Consider the following 21,339-nt stretch of genomic DNA (forward strand, 5'->3'; position numbering starts at 1 on the left):
GCCAATAAGCACGTCCCCTTTGCGGCTCAAGAACCGTCCTTGACTCGTGCAACATTATGGCCTCCCATGCCTTTCTATCTACCCCATATTTAGGGCAGCTTGGACCCCGTAGATCCATTACAAAAGAGTACACACGCCTTGCATAGTGATATACGAGAAATGACGTATATAAGGGTATCTCTACTTCCTGAAACAGAGGACTGCATCGCTAGTGAACATAAATAAACGATACCTCACTTCAGAAGAGCCTGCTGTAGTATAGGATTTCCTAACCCATATGCACCAGGAACGCAAACTAGTGTTGTGTGAAAGATATTTCTATATTTTTCATACATATTCCCCATGTCATTAAGTCATGGAGGTATGCATCAATCTTGATGTCCTCTTCTTAACATTGGAATGCGCCAATAATTTGACGACGGGTCAGGCCGGAAGCCTAGTACTCTAATCATATATCTCGTTCTCGACTATCTATGTTTTTGTAGTGGGGGACTGCCCAACTCATATGCACCAGGGACGCAGACTAGTGTTGTTTGAGGAGATCTTTCTACATTTTTCATACCTATTCCCTACCTCATTAAGTAATGGAGGTTCTTAAATTGGCATAAGCCAATGGTTTGATGGTGGATCAGGCCGGAATCCTAGGTCTAGATGGATTCACCCGCTCATTCTGAAAGCGCCCAACGTGATCATCATATCACTTGCTACATATGTAATCAGTTGCGGCTCTGCGTATTTGACTTGTAACGTATTACTACATATCTATTTCCCCGCAACTTACGGGGTAGTATATTCTATGATACTGCCATAAATATGAAACTTTTATATGGGATATACCATGACTCCATGGTGATCTCATACGCTATGCGTATTCTAGAGTAATATATGATTTTCATGTCTGGTGAGTATAATCTTATAGGATCAAAGTGTTATCATTTATTTGTATGTAATTGAATCAACATGCATAGAATACGGACGGAAATCCTGACGCTAGTGGATCTACTGTGGAGGCGGTAGTTCTTACTGCGTTGGACTGTTATACAAAAACATGCATAGTCGAGAACAAGGTATATGATTGGAGTACTAGGCTTCATCTCAACATGTTGTGTAACAATGTACCTCAGCTGGGAGTTACGCACCTTATGAACAGTATGATTTAGATTTTACACAATTGATATTCACTTGAGCTTTCAGTAAAAAAAAAAAAAAGGTATATTAGACGTCCAACCCTTGATTGTCGTTAAAAGGTTCTCAACCAACTTCAACAACTTCACCTTCACTCCCGTTTTACCACATTTCTTTTGATACCTCTCCGCCGTGAAGATGAAAGCCTTCTACCTTATTATAGCGATTCTGCCCTTCTTTACCATCAGTCTTGCAGCCCCAAATCCTTTGACAGACGTTGCAGATAGTGCCGAAGTCTGCTGTGCCCGCGTTAACAACGGCGTACGTTCGAGCTATATGACTCTTAGTGTTCTGTACCACTAACTTGAATCCTAGTACTGCGGTAAAAAGAAAGCGTCTGGGTCGAGTTGGTGCTGTGGCAAAGGATGTGAGTATTGATAGGTTCAACGTGCCGTTTCCATTGCTTCAGAGATTAACACAATATCACAGCATGCGACGCCCTTTGTTGCAAATGCAAAGGGGGCTGCATTTAAAGCAGCATGATAGCCTGCTACTTATCCCCAAGTTGTCAGATTTGAAAGCGGAAGGAATTTTCATTCTGTGTATGGAAAGTGTGTGAAGTCACCTTCAGTTCAGTCAGTCTCGGCCAAGTCTCAATATAAGGCAGATTCGAGCTTCACTGAGATTTTACGTGATACTTTATCTCGTAGATTTATAGCTCAAGTGTGGTTGTTGTTACTAGATAAAGAGGCATCGGATAAGCTCGAAGGATGTCATGCGCATGTCTGTCTAGCTATTTTCTAGTACAAGTAATCTAAATGTTCATTAGGATGCTCTGTAGTAAAAAGGAACTAATAGTCTGGTGTGACGGTAGGCAATAAACCTGAGTTAGCATATGTAAGCCTGTCCCAAGGTTTTAATGAGATAAACCACGGAGATTGATGGTCATGACATGAATGGAAATGGAACTGTCTATTGAGATTAATTCTATTTGTATTTTGGTTGCCGTTGGTACAGCCAATCGCTGCTCAGTGCTTGTAGTGGTTCTTTTGCCCCGACGGTCCTTTACGAGGTATGATTATATGTGACTGAGACCTCGGTTGTCATGTTGATTTTTTCACCCTTTAGACATATAGGCTCTAGGATCGCCGTTTGACTTCCCGACTCGTGAATAGACGTATGTCCAATGTCTGTCTGCGTTTCACCCTGGGAGTTGTCGAAGACCTTGTGGTTAGGGGGCAGGCGTGGATACAGGATCATGTTGTAATCGTCTGATGCTGTGCCGGGGAATATCTTCGTTAAGAGAGGCTTAAGCGCGGGAATGGATGCAGCGGTGATGATGAGACCATCTTCCACGGCTGCCCAGATTAATAAGGGAGCAAGTTCCCCTAAGCAAACAGAAGTCAGTTTGTGGCGAAAAAGAAGAAATAAACAAATAGGGGCGTACATGTGAAGTCGACTTTGGCCGAGAGGCCCACCAGGTAGGTTGTTTTAACTATGGATGCTGCGCCTGCGCTGCAGAGAGACAAATCAGTCAGTACGTGTAATTAATCAGAATCTAAAAGAGGTTTTGCCGAGAGACTTACAAGATTCCAAGACTCATTGCAACTGCCACGCCAACCTTTTCCTTCTTCCTCATTTGCAATGACCAGACAATCCTCCACGGCAGTAGTGCTAGGACAAAGTCTTGTGCTCCAGAATAGGCTGTTTGAGGGAGTTGGTCCGTTAGTGGTCAATGATACAGCCGAAGCAGACTGCTGTAGAAAAACGTACCACCAACAAATAGAGAGAAATTAGTAAAGACGTACGACGGCCAACACTCGGAGGGAGTCATTGGATTCCACAAATGTCGCGGGTCGTTGCATTGCAGGAAAACAAAGAGGGCAGCCAAGATGTTGACAACGTTCATTGTAACAATCACGAACCATAACACAATAATCATCCATCTATGAACCACGACCCGAAGCAACATGACAGCAAAGGACGTCTTGCCAAGGGTGCATGCCATGATTGCCAAACTTTCGCCAATATTGCACAAGAGCGCCACCTGGATAAGTTTATCTGGATTTTCCTGGGCAATTTCGAGATGCTCTCCTAATCCCAAGCTTGCAGCAACATGGCAGACAGCAGCGTATGCAACCAGACAACCCTATCAAAAGATGATCGAAGTCAGCAAGAGCATCCGAGTCAACCAGTCAGTCGTAAAAATAAAGGACTTCCTTACAATTGCCGCAATTGCAATGCCATCATCCCAGCCAAACACTCTCCGCATACATACTCGCACATACAGGCGCATCAAAACGAAAACCAAGGGAACCATGGACATCGTCCATATCACACCCTGTACTGTAGAGGCATGGCTCTTTAGCGGGAGAGATGCACCCCCGCTAGACGACATTCCGACCGTTTTTCAATGCTAGGCCGAATGACAATCCGGGGTATACCCGTAAATTTAAAGATTCAACGCCCGCAGACGTACGGAGTAACTCCAGGGGAGTTAATCATTGTTAAGAGGAGATTATATTCCGAAATTAGACTAACCATGCCGAAAATATAGAATATGACAGGGGGAAAGGTCAAAAAAGTCGATAATAATTGTCATAGCCAGTGGAGCTCGTATTTCCACCTGGGCAATCGATCTAGGTAAATATCCAATCGATCGGCTCAGAGCCTTCCCGATTTGAGCGTTTCTAACATTGTGTCTGCACTTGCTATCATGGCAGTGGATCTATCAGGCCGAAAATAGGGAGTACAGAGTAGCTTGCATGAGCTCCCTAACCGGCTAATTAAACGCGCTGTCGAAGAAGCTACATGGGTACATGGGTACTCTGCAGTTACTCCATAGTTACTCCCTAGATACTTGATTGTCACTGGTTGGCACTCATTGCCGCTGGGATCCTTCGGGCGCTAGGGCGGCGCCGTCTTTGAGCCACAGTTCTTGTGACCAAATTAGGAAACTAATTTCAACGAATAGCCATTCACAGTCCGCACATAATCAACTTTCGACTCCACCTTCCGTTCACCCCCGTCTAACAGCCCGTCTAAAGACAATGGGAAACAAATTGTAAACGCTTCTATAATTGCCAAAACCCCAGTTTTCGCGCCATTCGTTCTCCGCAATGGCGCTCCCTCCCGCCTTGCTAAAAAGTGAAAAAAACCTGTTGGTCAAATTGCGTGCCCCCTTTTTCTCAGCAGCACTAGGGTCTAGGGTCTTCGACGGGCTGTGAAAATCTGCACCTATGAACCGTTAGACGTCTCCGATATCCCGGGTGCATTATATTTGGAATCTCCTTGCTGCACTGCATTTACCACTGTGCGTGCGCAGAATCCACACTTAGCTGTGTCGGAAATGATCTCTCTTCCTTCCAGCATGTGGGCCCAGGCTCTGGCTGCTCTGAGTCTGCTTATTGTGATAAAACTGATTTCAGATGTGTTCTTTTCGCGCTTGAGGGCCATACCTGGCCCAGTCTTGGCCAAGATCACTGATTTTTGGCGCGCGTTCCATGCATATGGTGGACGCATTGATCTAAAGAATGTTCAATTACACCGCATATATGGCACAGCGGTGCAAGTTGGACCCAATTGCGTGAGCATATCAGATCCAAATCTGATTCGGACGATTTACTCCACCCGCAAGCCGTGGAAAAAGGTTAGATATATCATCTCCTAGTCAATGCCGCTATTTTAGATGTGGAAATAGGCCGTGCTGACCTATCATAATCATGTAAAGAGTGATATGTACCGCCCCAACGATGTACTGATTGAAGGTCATCGACTGTCGAATCTCTTCAACACTCAGGATGAAGATTGGCACAACCAAAACATCCGACCTATTCGTAGCCTTTGGTCTATGACTAAGGTTCTGGAATACGAACCGTTGATCGACGAAACATTAACCAAATTTGTGGACAAGCTAGCGCTGAAATTCGTCGATGGCGATAACGCAGGAAAGGTTTGTCCCGCAGATGAATGGATTGGTTTCTGTGAGCATACCCTTAAACACCCCTGGGACTCTACTTAGATTAAAGCTAACACATCAATCATATAGTCGCCTGGGATGTCACCGCCAACTACAGCTTTGGTCGGCACTATGGATTCATTGATCAGGAGAAGGATGTCAACAATCTGATCACAGATTCGACAGCTGGTCTGAGATACTTCGCACCGGTAGGTAACCCGATAAACAAAAACTCCACGTGAACGAGGAGCATACTAATACATCCACTAGGTCTCTCAGGTCCCATGGATTGACAACATCCTCGACAAGAATCCGATTAAGCGCATTGGGCCCAAGCCCACCCTGACCGGCGTCCTGTACGCCTTCAAGGTCGTCGCCGAGTACCAGGCTGAGCTTGCTGAGAAGAAGCTCTCCACAGGAACCGTCGACCACACGCTCGACAAATACGTACAGCTGAAAGAAACGTACCCCGACATGGTCGATGACAACCAGATCGTCAACTGGCTAATGCTGAGCATTCTTGCTGGAGGCGACACAAGCTCGGCTACCATGCGTGCTGTGCTTTACTACCTCGCCAAGTCACCCACTGCGACGGCCAAACTTGCCGCTGAACTCAAAGCCGCCGGTATCTCTGCCCCTGCTCCCTGGAAGGAGATTCGCGACTTGCCGTACCTGGATGCTGTCATTCGTGAATCTCTACGCGTCAACCCCGGTATTGCCATGATCTTCGAGCGTGTCGTTCCAGAGGGTGGGTTCACGCTTCCTGATGGACGATATCTCCCTGCAGGCACCAAGGTCGGAATCAACCCTTTTGTCACGAACCGTGATTTCGGAGTATTTGGAGATGATGCCGATGACTTCAACCCCGACCGCTGGCTGCAGGGTGAGGATGAAAGCCCGGAGAACTATGAGATTCGCCAGCGTCGGATGAAGGATACTGTTGACTTATCTTTCGGTGGCGGAGGCCGAATTTGCATGGGCCGATACCTCGCTATGTTGGAGATCAAAAAGTTGATTGCGACACTGTACAGCACGTTCGATGTGAGTGGCTTATTTATTGACAGTTCTTGGATTTCAGCTTATTGGTGCTAACTTGCGATATAGATTCAACTGGTGGACCCCAAACATGAATGGAATTATCAGAATGCCTGGTTCGTGTATCAGTACGATATGCCCATGGTCATTCAGCGCCGTTGAAACGGTGTATGTGGGCCAATTGGTCTTCACTACTAGGGATGGACGACATTAACAGGTACGATGAGGACATACACATGTAAAAAGTAACCCACCCGGAGTGGAATCTAGGAAAGGTCTAATGAATACACGAAAGATCTGAAGTTGCATGCAAAATATGGATTGAATAGAAACGAATGTGTCCATACCGCATAGGGTATCAAAGTCCCAGCCTAGAAAACGCCGCCAAACCATTAAGAATATCCAGGTCCTTGGAAGGTTTCCATGCATCAAGTCATTATGTAGTAAAGGATCGCTGTTACTTCGCTCAAACTTTCGATCTGTCCATGCGTAACTTCATTTAAACACACCTCACCATTCGATCGTGACTGGGAAAGGTATGCGGGTACGTGCGATGTGGAATCATGCCCGTAGCCGCTCGACGAGAAAGCCGTTCTCCTCCTTAGTCGCGGATTCATCCTCGTTTTTCTCAACTGGCTTTCCATCATTGCCTTCCTCGCCAGTAATTTCTCCCCAGCCAGAACTTCTTCGACTCATGCGACCGGCCATGGCCAACTGACTGCTAATACCCCCGGCGATGCTGGCGCCAGTACTGTCATTTCGACTGTGCGACTGTATACCGCTGCGGATGCTGGCCGAGTCACCGTTGGCGGTTTGCTTAGTGGTGTACAAGCCGGTTCGCTCTGCATTGGTGCTGGCCAGCGGATTTGCTCCGGAGGCCGAGTAGACACTGATGCGTTCAGCGCTAGCGAGACCAACAATACTTGGTCGGCTCAGTACCCCCGGCGCATTGAATAAAGAGGTATTGGATGCTTCAGTCGTATGTCCACTCAGAACACTCAGCGGCAAGCTCTCCCGGCTACCGCCAAAAACAGAAGATGGGGCCAATCCGCGTACAGATGCATTGGTATCCAGGGAGTTGCGGCGACGGCGCTTGGACGAGCTCGCTAAAGTGAGAAGAGAAGCGTTATCGGTCAAGGCATTATTTGCGGTTGCAGTGCTATACGTCATCGCATGGTTATGGGGCACCAGGTGCGAGGGGACTGCGGTAGCGGGTGAGGTTGTAGGAAATTGGTGGGAAAACTGAATCTGCTGGTTCGAGGAGCTCTGTGTCGAGCTGCCATGGTGTCCATTGTGGTTATTTTGCGCGTTGTACAATTGGGTCGAGGGGGCCGCCGAGTGCACGGTGGTCAAGGTAGTGGTCATCGATCGAATCGAAGGTGCAGGCGACGAGAAGGTGCTACCTTCACCTCCTCCATGGGTGCTGAATCCTTCAGTGCCAGTTGTCAATGTGCCTGCCTTAGAGTACGCTGCTTCGGAGAAAGCGGCATCGCCATTGGTTGAAATGGTTGGCGCTGCGGACTTTGCGCTTGGCAGGGGAGCCGGGTTCTCATAGCCCGAACACAAAGACGGGTCGCTCCTGGAGCGAGATTCCCCATCATACTGATTATCTGTGTATGAATCGGTCGGTGTCTGAGTCCCTGTGTCGCGGTTGATAGTTCCAGAGAGCGGGTATGGGTTGTTTCCGAGATCGGTTTTCTTGCCCTTATTACCCGTGTAGCGCTTGTTGGACCATCGATGTGTGGTAGAATCAGAGGAGCTCTTAAGGTTTGCTAGGCGTTTCACCCAGCTCGAGAATGGACGGCGACGTGCATTCCGGTCTTTTTTGTATGAATCCCTTAGCAGTGGTTCACGGTCGCAAACAGGCACAATCTGCACTTACCATGCACCCTAGCAGGACCATCAGCAGTAGCCATTCTAGCTTGGAGAGGTAGCCTTGTCACTACCAAGTCTGGCTCGCGAAAGGTCGAAGGTAGGCAAGGGAGCAGAACACTGGGGATCAAGCCGCGCCGCTGTAGATGGAACAGCGGGCGGGGAGACTGTTTATCCGTACACGTCATGTGCCCTTGCCTCTTGACTTCTATTTGACGTATTCTCAACATTTTCGGTGTTTTATTATTGAATAATTCACTGGTACCTATTGGGAGAGATTCGGCAGCAATCATAACAGGCGATCATGGTTGAAACGCGTATTTATAGTCGTGTTTTATCTGGGGTCTTCCTTCTTGCATCTAGTGGCGTGATGCTTTGGTGAATACAAAGACAACCCATGCCTCCTTCTCAGTCAATAATACGGGCGCTACCTTCTGATGTGATTGCAAAGATCAAATCATCTACATCCATTGTTCATTTAACTGGTGTCATTTTGGAGCTAGTCAAAAATTCTTTGGATGCCAATGCCCATGCAGTCTTCGTCACTGTCGACTTCAAACGTGGTGGCTGCATAGTCGAAGATGATGGCGATGGGATTCCACCAGCCGAGTTCGAAGTTACAGGGGGGCTGGGCAAGGCTCACCGTATGTCTCCTTACCTTGAGGTTGTAATGGATGCTGGCTAACATATGCAATAGATACATCCAAATTCAAGCTGAGTGGCTTGCATGGCCATCGAGGCTTGTTCTTGGCCTCTTTGGCCTCATTATCTCTGCTCACTGTGACTTCTCGTCACATTCGTCATGAATGCACAAACACGATCATATTTCACCATTCGACACCTGTGGCTCGGTTAACCCCTGCATCGCCACACCAGGTGCTTCGCTCTAGCGGTCATGGTACATCTGTGACTGTCAATGACCTTTTTGGGAACATGCCAGTTCGTGTCAAAAGTCGAGCTCTCGCTCTTCAGCGGCCCGACGAGCTAGAACGAGAATGGGACCATCTAAGAAACTCCTTGGTGTCTCTACATTTGGCCAATCCTCAATTCTCAAAATTAGTCTTGCTCGATGTGGAAAGAAATAAACGGATATCCATTCGCCTTGGGACTGCCTCCATACCCGAAGCGCGCATTTCTTATGGTCGGAGGGAGTTTGATCTCAGACGTATCGGGTTGATTCTCACACAATCCGGGCTGATCGCACCCCAAAACTTTGATTCGTGGCATGAAATTTCAGCTTCAGTTTCCGACCTTATAGTTCAGGGAGCAATCTCTCTTCAACCTAGTCCAACTCGGAAGGTTCAGTTCATCTCCTTGGGGAAAGAACCCGTGCTATCGCGTAATAGCTCGAATGTTCTTTATAACGAAGTGAACCGGCTATTTGGTTTGTCGGATTTCAGTAACGTTGGAGCCATGTCTGGCAGAAGCTCTGTTCCATATTCTGCATCTTCGGTGAATCAGCTTGATGCTCCAAGTAATGCAAGCACTCGAAGTTGGGCAAAGCCCATCAATAAGTGGCCAATGTTTTACATCCGCATTGACACAAATGCTGCTGTACGGGTGGATGATGATAGGTCTGAGCATCTTCCAGAATCGACCAAATCGGTTCAACGTATAATTGATGTGCTTGGGGCCATGATCCGTGAATTCCTGAAGCAACACAATCTCCGCCCTCTTGACGGCAAACAACAGACCATTTCATCGGATCAAACTCAGAGTGTCCGTTCCAAAGACTCCGAAGCAACTGGCAGCTCTCGCAGAAACCTACAACAAGGCCAGTCGATTTCGAGCACTGAAGAAGCGTTTAGCAGTCGTCTGAAAATTCCCTCATTCACAAGAGCCCAGTCTCTGAACTCTGGTCAAAGCTTCGCCAACTGGTCCAGGGTAAAAACCGCTAAGGATCTTAAAGGACATTCTTCTACACATCGAACGCTTCAGCGCTCTGATGTGGCTCCTGATATAATGCAGGGAGAGAGTTCCTTGCCTATTCTCCCTAAACATATGCCAAACCGTCGAAATAATAACCAGGAGCGCACCATTCTTTCAAGTTCCCCGAATCAAATGACCTCTGATGAAGCCAGGAATAGAACAGAAGATCTGCCTGGAGACTCGCCATCAGATAAAATGATCACCTGGGTCGATCCACACACCAAGTTGGCCTATATGATTAATCCTCGAACGGGTCAAACAATGAACTCTCGGAAGTCATTAGCTACCCAGCATTCTCCCACCGATTGTGTCGATATCTCGTCCAAGCATCCAGCGCAAACTTTTTGGATAGACAACCTATTGAGGACATGGGACAATCCTTCCTTCAGCCGAACAGAAGTGCCAATACCAAATCTAGGCGCAGAGTCCGCCAGTCAACAGAATACAATTACTTCACATGACTGCTTCAAGGGCATTGGATCCCTTGATACAGCGCAAGTTGCCAAGTATCGAGGAAAGCTTCAACGCAGTGCGCTCGAGACTGCCGAAGTGATAGCCCAGGTGGACAACAAGTTCATCCTGGCTAAGGTCCACGCTGCCCCGGTCATTCGAAATTCCGAGGGGGCCTCAAACGATGTTCTACTCTTAATCGATCAACATGCGGCTGATGAGCGATGTCGAATTGAACTGTTGTTTAAGGAGATGTTTCTCCCTGTTGGACTAGGTGGGAATTCGGATTCGGGTGGTCGAGTGCGGACTGTCCAAGTTGGTTCCTTGGCATTTGAAGTTTCATCAACAGAGAGTGAGCTCTTCCAAAAATATATGGGTCCCTTCTCGGCCTGGGGTATTGAGTATGTGACACATGGCAAGACCAACTCTACTGTATTGATCACCGTGCATACTCTCCCTGTCCTAATAGCCGAACGCTGTCGGCTCGAGCCTCATCTGTTGATTGACTTGATGAGACGTGAGATCTGGTCAAGTGAGGAAAATGGCAGGAAGCCGTTCCAATTGAAAAAAGCATTCGAAACCGGAGATATCGGTCAGGATCTCGAACTGTCGGACAGTGAAGATGTGGCGTACAAAGGAACCTCAACATCACCTGCCTCACGCTCATGGGTTCAACAGATGCATGGATGCCCTCAAGGCATCGTGGATCTTCTTAACTCCCGCGCATGTCGCACTGCTATCATGTTCAATGACCCCTTGAACATCGAAGAATGCCAGGCCTTGGTATCCAGACTGGCCCGTTGTGCATTCCCATTTCAATGTGCACACGGTCGCCCTTCAATGGTCCCTATACTTGATCTTCGATCCCTCTCTGACACTGCTGTTTCATTGCCGTTGGACTTGGACACCAGAGCATCCGCTTATGATAATAACGACGACATGGGTTTGGCTTTCGTGGAGGCGTTTAGAACACGTTATGTAACATAGTTGGTTTAGTTCCAAGGCTTTCATATAACAGGGTTGAGGATCTGGTAATGGAAAGGCTGAAATGGGGTGGGAATGTGTACATTAGGTGATATATCAATCAAGAGTTGCCACATATTCAAATTCGCAGTCGAAGAATTCCCCGGTTCTTTTTTTCGGCTTCGTGGTCTGCAGGCAAACAAGACACAGACCAGGAAACGCTGTATGACTTCTTGCTTGCTTCTGCCTAACATCCTCACAATGTCGGTACATGGAATCCTCCACTCTGACCTCCGGCATCAATTGATGAGTCCACATTTGGAGGTTTCATTATCATGACATATCACATTTCCCTCCTCAAATTAACAAACAGAATACACCATATGTTTTCAATACATCTAAAACAAACGAACATTGAAACCAACTGCTTTCTTGAGTGGTTTGTCAAGCTAAGCGGATGTACGGAGTAGCGTGGCGACATTTAATGAGGCGTAGCTGGTCATTTGCCATAGTGCGGAGTACTCCGTAAGCCTGATATTTCATATTCTCGCATGGACCCACCAGATAGATCGTGCATGACATCGAGAGATTCCAATTTAGCTTGGCTTGCATGGGATTAGCGCTTGCGGAGTATAGGCAGTCGCATTCCGGAGTACTCAAATACCCCAAAGCAATGGTAGCGATCTGGGGGGGTTCAAATACATATACTTGTATTCAAAACCGAGGTCATTTAGACATATCCCTTACTTCATGCGTGGATGTGTTCTGTGGATTGCACAGAAGATCACCCGCAGCCTGAGTGGAGGAGTTCATGCAAAGGATCGGCCACTAATAAAAATGGAATGGCACTGTGACAGGTTTACTTGGCTTAAAATGGCATTGTTCTATGATATAATATGCACCTGAATACCGAATTATAAAACACAATACATACAAGGCTGAATACGTACATTGTGTACGGTTTGGTATAGGGGTATAGTAACAAATGACAAATGAGGTATATGCATGAATCATATAAAAACCACATAACTGTCAAAGCTTCATCTGTTTTAGGTGTTTGGTCACAGCCTCGAGCATTTCGTTGGTATTTTCAACCGCGGATGAGATCTACATACAAGCTCGAAGAATTGCGGTACTGTGATCATCTTATTGCATGTGCCGATATTGAGGTTGTTGCTCTATTTAATGTTCAGATGTATTTGATCTAGTTCCCCACTACTCCGTAGGGCTTATAATCGTGGCTGAACTTATAAATCTTCCGATTGAAGAACAAATGAACCTTATAAGGCATCTTAGCTGCTTCTAGTGGGACAAAATCAATGTTCCGACAAGGCTGGAATGAATCGGCAAGTATTAACCCCGGAATAGCGCAACGATGGAAACCTTGAATAAACAGCAATATATGCTGTATGTCATTTAGTGATACTACCCCAAGGCAACGGTGAAGTGGAATTTGCATCCTTGCGTCTAGCTATATGTAGGCCCACAAATGGATATGTATGACCAACTACAGAAGACGCAAAACAGAATGCACGAGGGTGCTAATCAGGTGGCACAAAGTTCAGCCCTAGCACACCAATCTCGGGAGTTGTTGGCTATCCCTTGATCCCATCAGTTTTAAATTTTGCATAGTATATGTGTTCCCTTCCACCGGACCTTCTGTTGAAAGAAAGCCGAATGCTGGAGCTTTCTATTCCTATGTAATATCTACTTAAGACACTGTATCTTTAAATACCCCAACATGTAAACCCTATGTACTCATTTGTGTCCAGTATTCCTAAAACACAAAATCTTTGTGCTCCCAGCCAGCACTACAGTATCTCTCTATCGCCGTCTCTCCAATAGGAGTCTCACCCTGTAAACCTCAACCCTAGACTCGGGGTGTACATAACTCAGCCGGATTTAGGAATTGCCTTAATCCATACAAAACAGGTTACATCAGGCACAAATAGGTATCTATATAGAAGTAACCCCGAACAAAGCAGCACAAAGCCACGAACTAAACTTCTAAGGAGTTCCATAATCAACAATAATCCCAATCAAAATGTGTCCCAAAACTCCCCACGGGGACTATCCCCAAGAGGAAACAGCCTGCCATATAATCCCCTCAATTGCCGGCAAGCGCGTCCTGTTAACAGGTTGCGCCTCAGGAATCGGCAAAGCCACAGCCGAAGTCTTCGCCGCGCACGGCGTGCACATGGTGATATGCGACATCCAAGACGACATCGGCCAAAGCCTCACATCGCAGATTTCTGCCAGTAACCCCAACTCCAAAATACAATACCAACATCTCGATGTGAGCGTTAGATCTGAGTGCAACGCCGTCGTGGAAGCCGCTGTCCGATTCCTCGGCGGACTAGACAGTTTAATCCACGCAGCAGGCAGCATCCACCAAGACGTTGCAGAGACCATCACCGAGAGCGAGCTGGACCGAATGCTGGATGTCAATATCAAGGGAACGGTCTTCATGAACCAGGCTGTGTTTCCCTATCTCAAGACCCGGGGCGGCACGATTCTAAATTTCGGGTCTGATATTGCGTCCGAGCCACTGCCACTCCTGGCTCACTATGCTGCTTCGAAGGGTGCTGTGCAGAGCTTTACGAGGGCTGTTGCGCGCGAGTGGGGGAAGTATGGGATTCGGGCTAATGCGGTTCTACCGGCTGTTTGGACGCCGATAATTGATATGTATCGTGAGAATCTTGAGGAGGAGAGTCTTGAAGGTCATGATGTTTTCATGAGTGATCGGGTTTGTCTTGGGGAGAAGTTTGGGGATGTGGAGATTGACTTGGTTCCTGTTCTTGCGTTTTTGGTTTCGGATGCTTCGCGCTGGATTACGGGTCAGATGGTACCTGTCAATGGTGGGCTTTCGTTGGTACGCTAGCTTTGGGGTTAACGTGTTTGCTTTCTTTTCTAAGAATCATTGGTGGTAGGCTTCAGTCGATTTTTGATACGCAGACATCAGTACTCAGGCAGAAGGATAAGGCATCAGAGTTTCTTCGGACTCAAGGCCCTATTTTACTTAGGTAACTTCCCTTCGCAAATTTCTATAGTGTTTGGAGCAGAGAGGCAGAAAATAAACCCCAAGCTAGCACTAACACTAGTTAAGGACACGAAACTAGGACAAAGCCTACACATTGGCATTACAAAGCAGACACAGAGCTAACTACCTACAGTTACGATTGTTGACAAAGAAAAGGTTAAAATTAAAGCGTAGTTTGTATTTCAGGCAGCTTTAAGAGTTGCTCCTGTACATAAGCCGTGAGGCAAGAATATTGTCTAGAGGGTATCCGAAATAGGAAACGCCCAGTTGACAGATAACAATCCTTTTCCAGTCAACCTGTCCTTTTTTCCCCATTCCCAGCCGAAATAAGAACAGAATAGACAAGGAGGAAATTAAACAAATCACAATAAACAAAGCAAGGCCCTTGGTAAACTCCATTTGGGTAGTCCGGGACCCATAGCCGCTTTTCAAATGCCACATTTTTCGAAAGACAAGTCGCAAAAAAACAGATAAAAGTACCGCCGAAGAAGAAAACGAGTAAATAGGTAAGACAAGAATGGTGGGATATTCACAGATTGCAAGAAAATGGTTGAGAATAATGTTGATTAGAACATCAGTAAATCGGAAATGAGAAGAAGTCATCAGTCATTAGGTTGCGGAGGATGGCGTAGATGGTGGTATCGTTGTAAGGGAGTAATTTAACCGTGTGTCTGGACAGGCTTCACTTTGGACTGGTTCGTCCATGAAAGGAAGTCAAACTTGTCCTTGGCGTTGTCAAGCATGGAAGGATTGGACTCGGCCTGTGAATGAAGAGTGTTTCCGCTGCGGGAGGTTTCTCTAGGCTCAAGAACCAGAGAGCGACGGTAGAATGTTTGAGGGGTTGTTTCGCCGATGGAGCGCACGCGCACGAGCTCATTCTGCATCCAAGCCTGTAGCTCTGGAACTTCTGTCAGACGGTAGGGGATCTGGAAGCGTTGGAGCTCGCTGATAATGCGAGCTGTCTTCATGTGCTTATCGAAGTTGATGACGGCCATCGAGCTGTCGTCGGTAGAGAGGGTGCGGAGAGATTGGTTGCCGTGATCAACAAAGGTGAGGTCAGTCAGGTAGGTGCCGACGAATGGGAGGCAAGGGGGCACGTGGTTTTGAAGGCGTTGACGGAGTACTGCATAGTTGCGAGACACATCCACGATGCTGCGGAGCTGCTCGAGGGAAGACTTGGTCTTCTGTGATACGATATCCCAGGTTCTCTTGAGTCGAGAGATCATAGACAAGTTCAATGAACAGATGATGGCCATGAGGGAGTCATAGTTATTCAACTCGAGACATTTGGTCGCAATCTTGACCCAGTGCTTGATAGTAGCGGCGCGTTTCTTGGGCTCCTCGAGGTAGAGAATGGAGTCAGCAACGAGGTGGGCAAGATCAGTCGACAGAGTTGACATGGCGCGAACATTGACAGCCAACGAGCCTGACTTTTTGGTCCATTCCGTATCCAGAAGTTCCTCAGGAAGGATCGAGCAGAAAATGCGCGACTCCTTGATAGTAAGCTGACGGGCGAGCTCAAGTGGGTCGAAGTCAAGAACAGTTATTGAGGCTTCGCCGTTCTTCCATTGCTTGAGCAAGGCGTGTTCCTTCTTGCTGAGGACGGGAGGGGGTAGGGGGGTATCTGGGTGAATGTATTGGGCAATCGAAGTGTTGGTCTTGCCCATGGAAGAAACAAGGCGGGGCACAAGAGGACCACCAACTGCGGACACCTTGGTGGTCAACTCAAGCAACCGCTTTCCAGCAGTGGGGAGATCAACCACAAGTCGTGCGTTGGCGAAGTTGATGATGAAATCCAGGGCAGTGTTGTCACGATCGTGGCGCCAGTGGGACTCAAGCCAGCCCTTGAAGATGTTGTACACACGGAGACGGACGGGTCCGGCAGCGTGGGGTGTGTCACCAATGTACTCAAAGCGTTCAGCGAGAGCCTCGGCAAACTCAAGAGGCGAGGCAAAGAGACGGAAGGTGAGGTAGAAGGTTGAAACGAAGAGGGCATCGGGAGTGGATTGGTGGGCAGTCAGCTTCTCAATAAGAGCGCGGAGACTGCCGCCCATCACCGAACCTTCCTTGTAAATCAATTCGTGGGCGTAAGTCTTTTCCAGGATATTGGCCTCAGTCTCTTCGTTCTCCTCAGCGAGGGTCGAGTAACTCAGACTTTCCTTCAGCGAGTGAACCTTGAAGCTATCCTGGAAGCTACCGCCAATATCAGGCGAGGTAGCCCGGGTGGAGGTTTGAGAGAGACCACTCATCTCGGAGTCACGTGTGTAGCTGTTATATGTGAAGCTGCTACCATTGCTCATGATTCCACGGCCAAATGATTCACTCACGTCAGACTTGGGATGACTTTCACGGTAGGTGCTGTCTGCGGAGGATGAGAAGGAAGACATGTTTTCTAGGTGGGTTGGGAGGATGGCAGAATTCGGTAGAGAGGAAAGTGCGGTGATGTTTGCGGGGGAAGTTGCGTGCTGAGACTGGAAGGATGAAGGTGTTGTAGCATCGGTGAGAGCAGGTGTGGGGGGAGAATATGTGGTACTAGGAATCTGAATAGGAGGTGGGGGAAGGCGGAGTGAAAGCTCCTGTCGCTCCTGTTCTACGGGAGTCTCAGGCTCTTCTTGTGGAGGGGGAATGCTAGACAAGTCCTGTCCCTTATCTTCAGTGTGTTCAAGGTCAAGCTCAAGATCCCCAATTTGCTCAAGCACCAGGCGAGCCTTCGCCAAACAGTTTCCAGCTGCTCGTACACAGCCAGTTGCAGCTTCCACAAGTCGTTTCCCTTCATCTGGCATAAACACGAGATCATCATCAGGTAGGTGTGCGGGGCGGAACACGTCGCGTGCAGCGTGAACCAGTTCAGAGAGCTTCTCGCACATTGATTCTCGTGCCTGTTCGAGGAAGACGCTGCGCTGCGTGTCATGCTCGCACACCGCCTCGACAACATTTAGCAACTGCCTGCACGACTGGACCGCCTGCTGGGTGGTCACAACCAACTCCGTCGAGGAGCGAGACTGCATGTGGAGCCCAATAAACGAACCGAGCACGCCGAGGAATGCATCGTATGTGGTTCCGAGGCGCTCAGATGCCAGATTATGGGCACTGATGGCAGTAGAAGGACCGGATACCGACATGCGGTGAGATACAGAAACACGTTTCGTAGCTACGGAGACTGGTCTATTATCAACCGTCTCACTGCGCATCGATGACCGACTCATATCCATACGGTTATGGTTCATCTGTCGCGACTCGTTCCGTGATTCTAGCATTCGTGATTCTGATCGATCAGGCCCATCGTTCTCGCTCAAAGTGAAACTCTCCGACGCTGGAGTCAGTGGCATATTATACTGGGGTAGGCTCTCGCCGGGCCCATCCATCTCGGCAATAGTCCTGCCAAGGCCTACCTCCTCATTCCACACATCGAGGAATCGCACTCCTCGGGTAACAATCTTGAAAGCCTTGAGAAGCATCTCATCCAAAATGGCCTCGACCTCTTCTTCCGACGGAATCCCGTTGGCAACTTCCTGGAACTTCTTCGCGGTTTTCACCAGCGAAGAAAGGTCAGATAACAAAGCCTTCCTGATTCTACGTAATCCATCAAACCTCCTCACCAAAGAGGCCTCTCGAGTAAGACATTCCGATTTTTCCTGTGGAATTATAAGCCCTGTGGTTTTTTTTTTTTCCTTCTTTCTCAATTCTAGTTGGTACTTACCAGTAGAAACCGAACACCAGCAATAGGGCCTCTCATCAAGTCTTGGTTTCCAAAATCTTTTAGTGATGACCCGCATCCTCCTCGAATGATATCCCAGAAATCAGTCAAGGCCTTCAACAAAGGACGCATGGGTAATTGGTCGTATGCTTCGCAGTAATTCGTGGGTAACCATCCTCGATTCCCAGAGTCTAATAAAGTACCATCGGCCCAGCCATTGGTGTGAACGGAGTGTACCAAAATGATGTCTCCCTGGTCCAGAGGAAGCGTGACAGTCGAGGGAGACACATTGCCGGCCGGGTGAAAAGGGTAAAACGCTCGTAGATAGTTGTGAAAGACAGGTCGTGAGGCCTCCGATTGATCCATGATCGTATCCTGGGCGTCTTGTGGTGTTAGCGGAGGGGTCATCTCGGACGAGCCCCAGGCAGTATGAAATTGCTTCGGTATAGGTGTAACGTCGTTGCTTGATTCGGATAAATTCGAATTGGACTTCGAGAAGTTTAATGGGGGGATGTGTGGCTTCATTGGTTCCATCTCTTGCTCCGTTGATTGAGTATATTCTTCTCTAAGCCGCTGAGGTCACTGACCGAAGGCGTTTATTCGATAGGTGCAATGGACATGGTTCAGTGACTCCAAGAAAGACAAGTATCGAAAGCAAGTGACGTTGGATAATCCAGGAAGGAATCGGATCGCCAGAGGCTGGGGATTGCTCCTACACACAATCTAGGTCAATTGGCGCTGCTCAAGGATAGTATAGAGTATGATTGACTGTTTGGAATGCGCCCCAAGGAGGTCGGGAACTTGGAATGCCAGGAGGGGGAGGCTTTAGGAAGTTTTGACATACAAACACAGAAAACAATATTAACAAGTAATCAAAACTATAAAACAGATCCAAACAGACTTCCTTTCAAGGAGTGCGGAATAATCAAGGCCCCGGAGGGATGAGTCGTAATGAGGTCAACCCTAATATCCAGGGATAAAGTGTATAAATAATGCAATGCCTATGAAGGAGAAAGGCAAGACTCGGGCAGCAAGGACCGTAAATCGCGATTGACCGTGACGAAAGCCAATTAAGGTAACGCAAGGAAGGGGGAAGGAATGCTATGACTTTGCACAATATAAAATTTCAAATAAGAACTTGAAGCAAAAGGAGAGAAAAAAGAGGGAATTAGAAATAATAAGAACAATTTGAAGTAATTAATAGGGTCTGGAGTTGAAAGGACTACTCGGGACGATCACCGTGTAATGGGTCTGTATGGGGAATATATGGGATATTGTATGGATGTAATTGTACTTTGATATAATGTGACGAGTACCATACCAGAAGTACTATGTACGTATTTGGAAATTCTTTTTTGGTTTTTTTCACTTTGCTTTTTTCTTTTTTAGTTTCGGACTTTATATTCAGATCTCTTAAAAGTACCTATTAATATTAATACTACCTTATGTATGTACTAATAGTACTATCTCTTTTTTTATTTAAAGAGATCAAAAAAACCCAATAGAAAAAAAAAAGAAAAGAAAATTGATGAAAAAAACCCTTCTTCCCAAGAATTTGGCCTATCTACTCGGTGTAATAACAAATACCATTGGTCTTCAGTTCCTACCATTGGTACATAATTAGAAAGTACTCTTCACACCATGAAATATGTCCAAAGGTACATCTCTCATAAGTACCAAATCTAGTCAAGCACTATCCACCTTGCATCTGCCGAACGCACGCTGTTCCAGGCCATTCACCTGCCACCTCCTGCCCCAAAATGCAATAAATTCTCCTATTTTAATTTGCTCAGAATTGAAAACCGCTACTTTGAGACCAATCATATTGCCACAACAAAATAAATTCTGTGGGGTTTAATCAGGCCATGTCTTAATGCATTGACTGTGTGTGCTAAAGCCTGCAGGGGGACTCGATCAATCATTAAAACTAAGGGCGACCTTTTCTTCGGCTGTCAATATCTCTCCGGGAGGAGATCGACAACGCAGCGACCGGCCCCCCTCCAAAGTGACAGCAGCCAAAAGTCTTTTTTTTTTAAATTCTATCCGCTATGGTTTATATTAATATTTATTCTCTGATTGGAAATATGTTTATGCACATTATGTACGGAGTATGTTTGTATGTACTCCATACCCGTGGACGGAGTATACCCCTCGGTAATCCGTACCTCACATAAAAATATCTCAAATCTCTCTAATCCCTGTAAACCCCTGTCCATAACCCCAGTCACCGTTGAAATCCAGACCAACCTGGATGTAATCCGTATACATCTTACCGAGATTCCCCTCCATATTTCTTTTTCTTTTCCCCTCCCGCGTGGGGCGATAATCACAAGAACAGGTTCGCATTGGATCCACAAACGCGAGCTACAAAAAGGCGAACACTCAAAGCTACCCGATGCTTACTATATTGGAGCAAGGCATACGGAGTCCTTGATCCTAGCTAAATTCAAGCTACATGAAGCGATGGGTAATCGTGATGTGGACCCGCAACTGTCTAAGACCTGGAATAATAATAGATGCGAGGGGAGATACGGGACTGCCTTGCCGGATAAAAATTTTCGATGTACTTTTGTTGATAGACATTAGAATGTACATGAGAACCCCTCCAGTCAAATTGAACTTCGGAATATTTTCTTTAATTACTTTAGAAATTGAACACAATACATTGGATCAACACCTTTCTTTTTTTTTGTAAACGGGGACGAACACACTCCGTACTCCGCACTAAATCATAGACAATGGTCGCAAAATTGAATGATAACAAGTAAGCGACTTCGCCATCCCATGATCTAGGCTTGGAATTATTGAAGACCTTTAGTATCAAACTTGTAATACACATCTATGACAATCACAATAGGTTGTTCTTCCTTTCCCCATCACGGTTGCCTCGCTCGCACGTCCTCCCGCATCTCGACCAACAGTTTCGCAGAACTGCGTGAGCTTGGTGATTCTGCAGTCGCCAGTCAACATTGAAATATGTAAAGCGCATAACAAATTCTCCTCCTGGGCATGCATTGGTCTACCGTCACATGTCCTGGAATCTTTACCTCCTTATGGAAGTATAAAACAGCTAGTTACTGATAATCAAGGTGTGACTAATGTAAGGTCAGCAAAGCTATCTACCTAGATTGAGCGGTGTTGATAGCTCAATCAAAAATAAAAACATTCCGAACGCCTCGCTCTCGTGTCCAATCGATGGCTGTCATACTAGGCCAATGCAAGCCCCCTCCATATCATCACATCAGGGGCAATCGCAAAATGCGATCTGCG

General features: G+C 47.0%; 6 protein-coding genes across 6 annotated transcripts; 3 read left to right on the forward strand and 3 right to left on the reverse strand.

The window, feature by feature from the left end:
* Positions 1–2,190: 2,190 nt before the first annotated feature.
* N7479_003343 (uncharacterized protein) lies at positions 2,191–3,523 on the reverse strand (the record flags this gene model as incomplete). The annotated part of the gene is made up of 5 exons (XM_057251040.1): positions 2,191–2,513; positions 2,573–2,640; positions 2,712–2,829; positions 2,899–3,274; positions 3,350–3,523. The coding sequence occupies 5 exons, from the start codon at positions 3,521–3,523 to the stop codon at positions 2,191–2,193; spliced, it is 1,059 nt and encodes a 352-aa protein (XP_057110365.1).
* A 951-nt stretch (positions 3,524–4,474) lies between these two features.
* Positions 4,475–6,280, forward strand: N7479_003344 (cytochrome P450; the record flags this gene model as incomplete). The annotated part of the gene is made up of 5 exons (XM_057251041.1): positions 4,475–4,774; positions 4,826–5,108; positions 5,174–5,292; positions 5,354–6,124; positions 6,188–6,280. 5 exons carry the CDS (start codon positions 4,475–4,477, stop codon positions 6,278–6,280), a joined length of 1,566 nt encoding a protein of 521 aa, XP_057110366.1.
* Positions 6,281–6,679: 399 nt separating this feature from the next.
* On the reverse strand, positions 6,680–8,220 carry N7479_003345 (uncharacterized protein; the record flags this gene model as incomplete). Its single annotated transcript, XM_057251042.1, has 2 exons — positions 6,680–7,938; positions 8,001–8,220. 2 exons carry the CDS (start codon positions 8,218–8,220, stop codon positions 6,680–6,682), a joined length of 1,479 nt encoding a protein of 492 aa, XP_057110367.1.
* Positions 8,221–8,387: 167 nt separating this feature from the next.
* N7479_003346 (putative DNA mismatch repair protein (Mlh3)) lies at positions 8,388–11,356 on the forward strand (the record flags this gene model as incomplete). The annotated part of the gene is made up of 2 exons (XM_057251043.1): positions 8,388–8,634; positions 8,688–11,356. 2 exons carry the CDS (start codon positions 8,388–8,390, stop codon positions 11,354–11,356), a joined length of 2,916 nt encoding a protein of 971 aa, XP_057110368.1.
* A 2,020-nt stretch (positions 11,357–13,376) lies between these two features.
* On the forward strand, positions 13,377–14,213 carry N7479_003347 (SDR family NAD(P)-dependent oxidoreductase; the record flags this gene model as incomplete). Its single annotated transcript, XM_057251044.1, has 1 exon — positions 13,377–14,213. The coding sequence occupies one exon, from the start codon at positions 13,377–13,379 to the stop codon at positions 14,211–14,213; it is 837 nt and encodes a 278-aa protein (XP_057110369.1).
* Positions 14,214–15,031: 818 nt separating this feature from the next.
* On the reverse strand, positions 15,032–18,603 carry N7479_003348 (guanine nucleotide exchange factor; the record flags this gene model as incomplete). Its single annotated transcript, XM_057251045.1, has 2 exons — positions 15,032–18,007; positions 18,073–18,603. The coding sequence occupies 2 exons, from the start codon at positions 18,601–18,603 to the stop codon at positions 15,032–15,034; spliced, it is 3,507 nt and encodes a 1,168-aa protein (XP_057110370.1).
* Between the last annotated feature and the right edge of the window lie 2,736 nt (positions 18,604–21,339).

Source organism: Penicillium vulpinum (assembly GCF_028829585.1).
Source record: "Penicillium vulpinum strain IBT 29486 chromosome Unknown utg000002l_segment0_segment0, whole genome shotgun sequence".
Classification (NCBI taxonomy): Eukaryota; Fungi; Ascomycota; class Eurotiomycetes; order Eurotiales; family Aspergillaceae; genus Penicillium; species Penicillium vulpinum.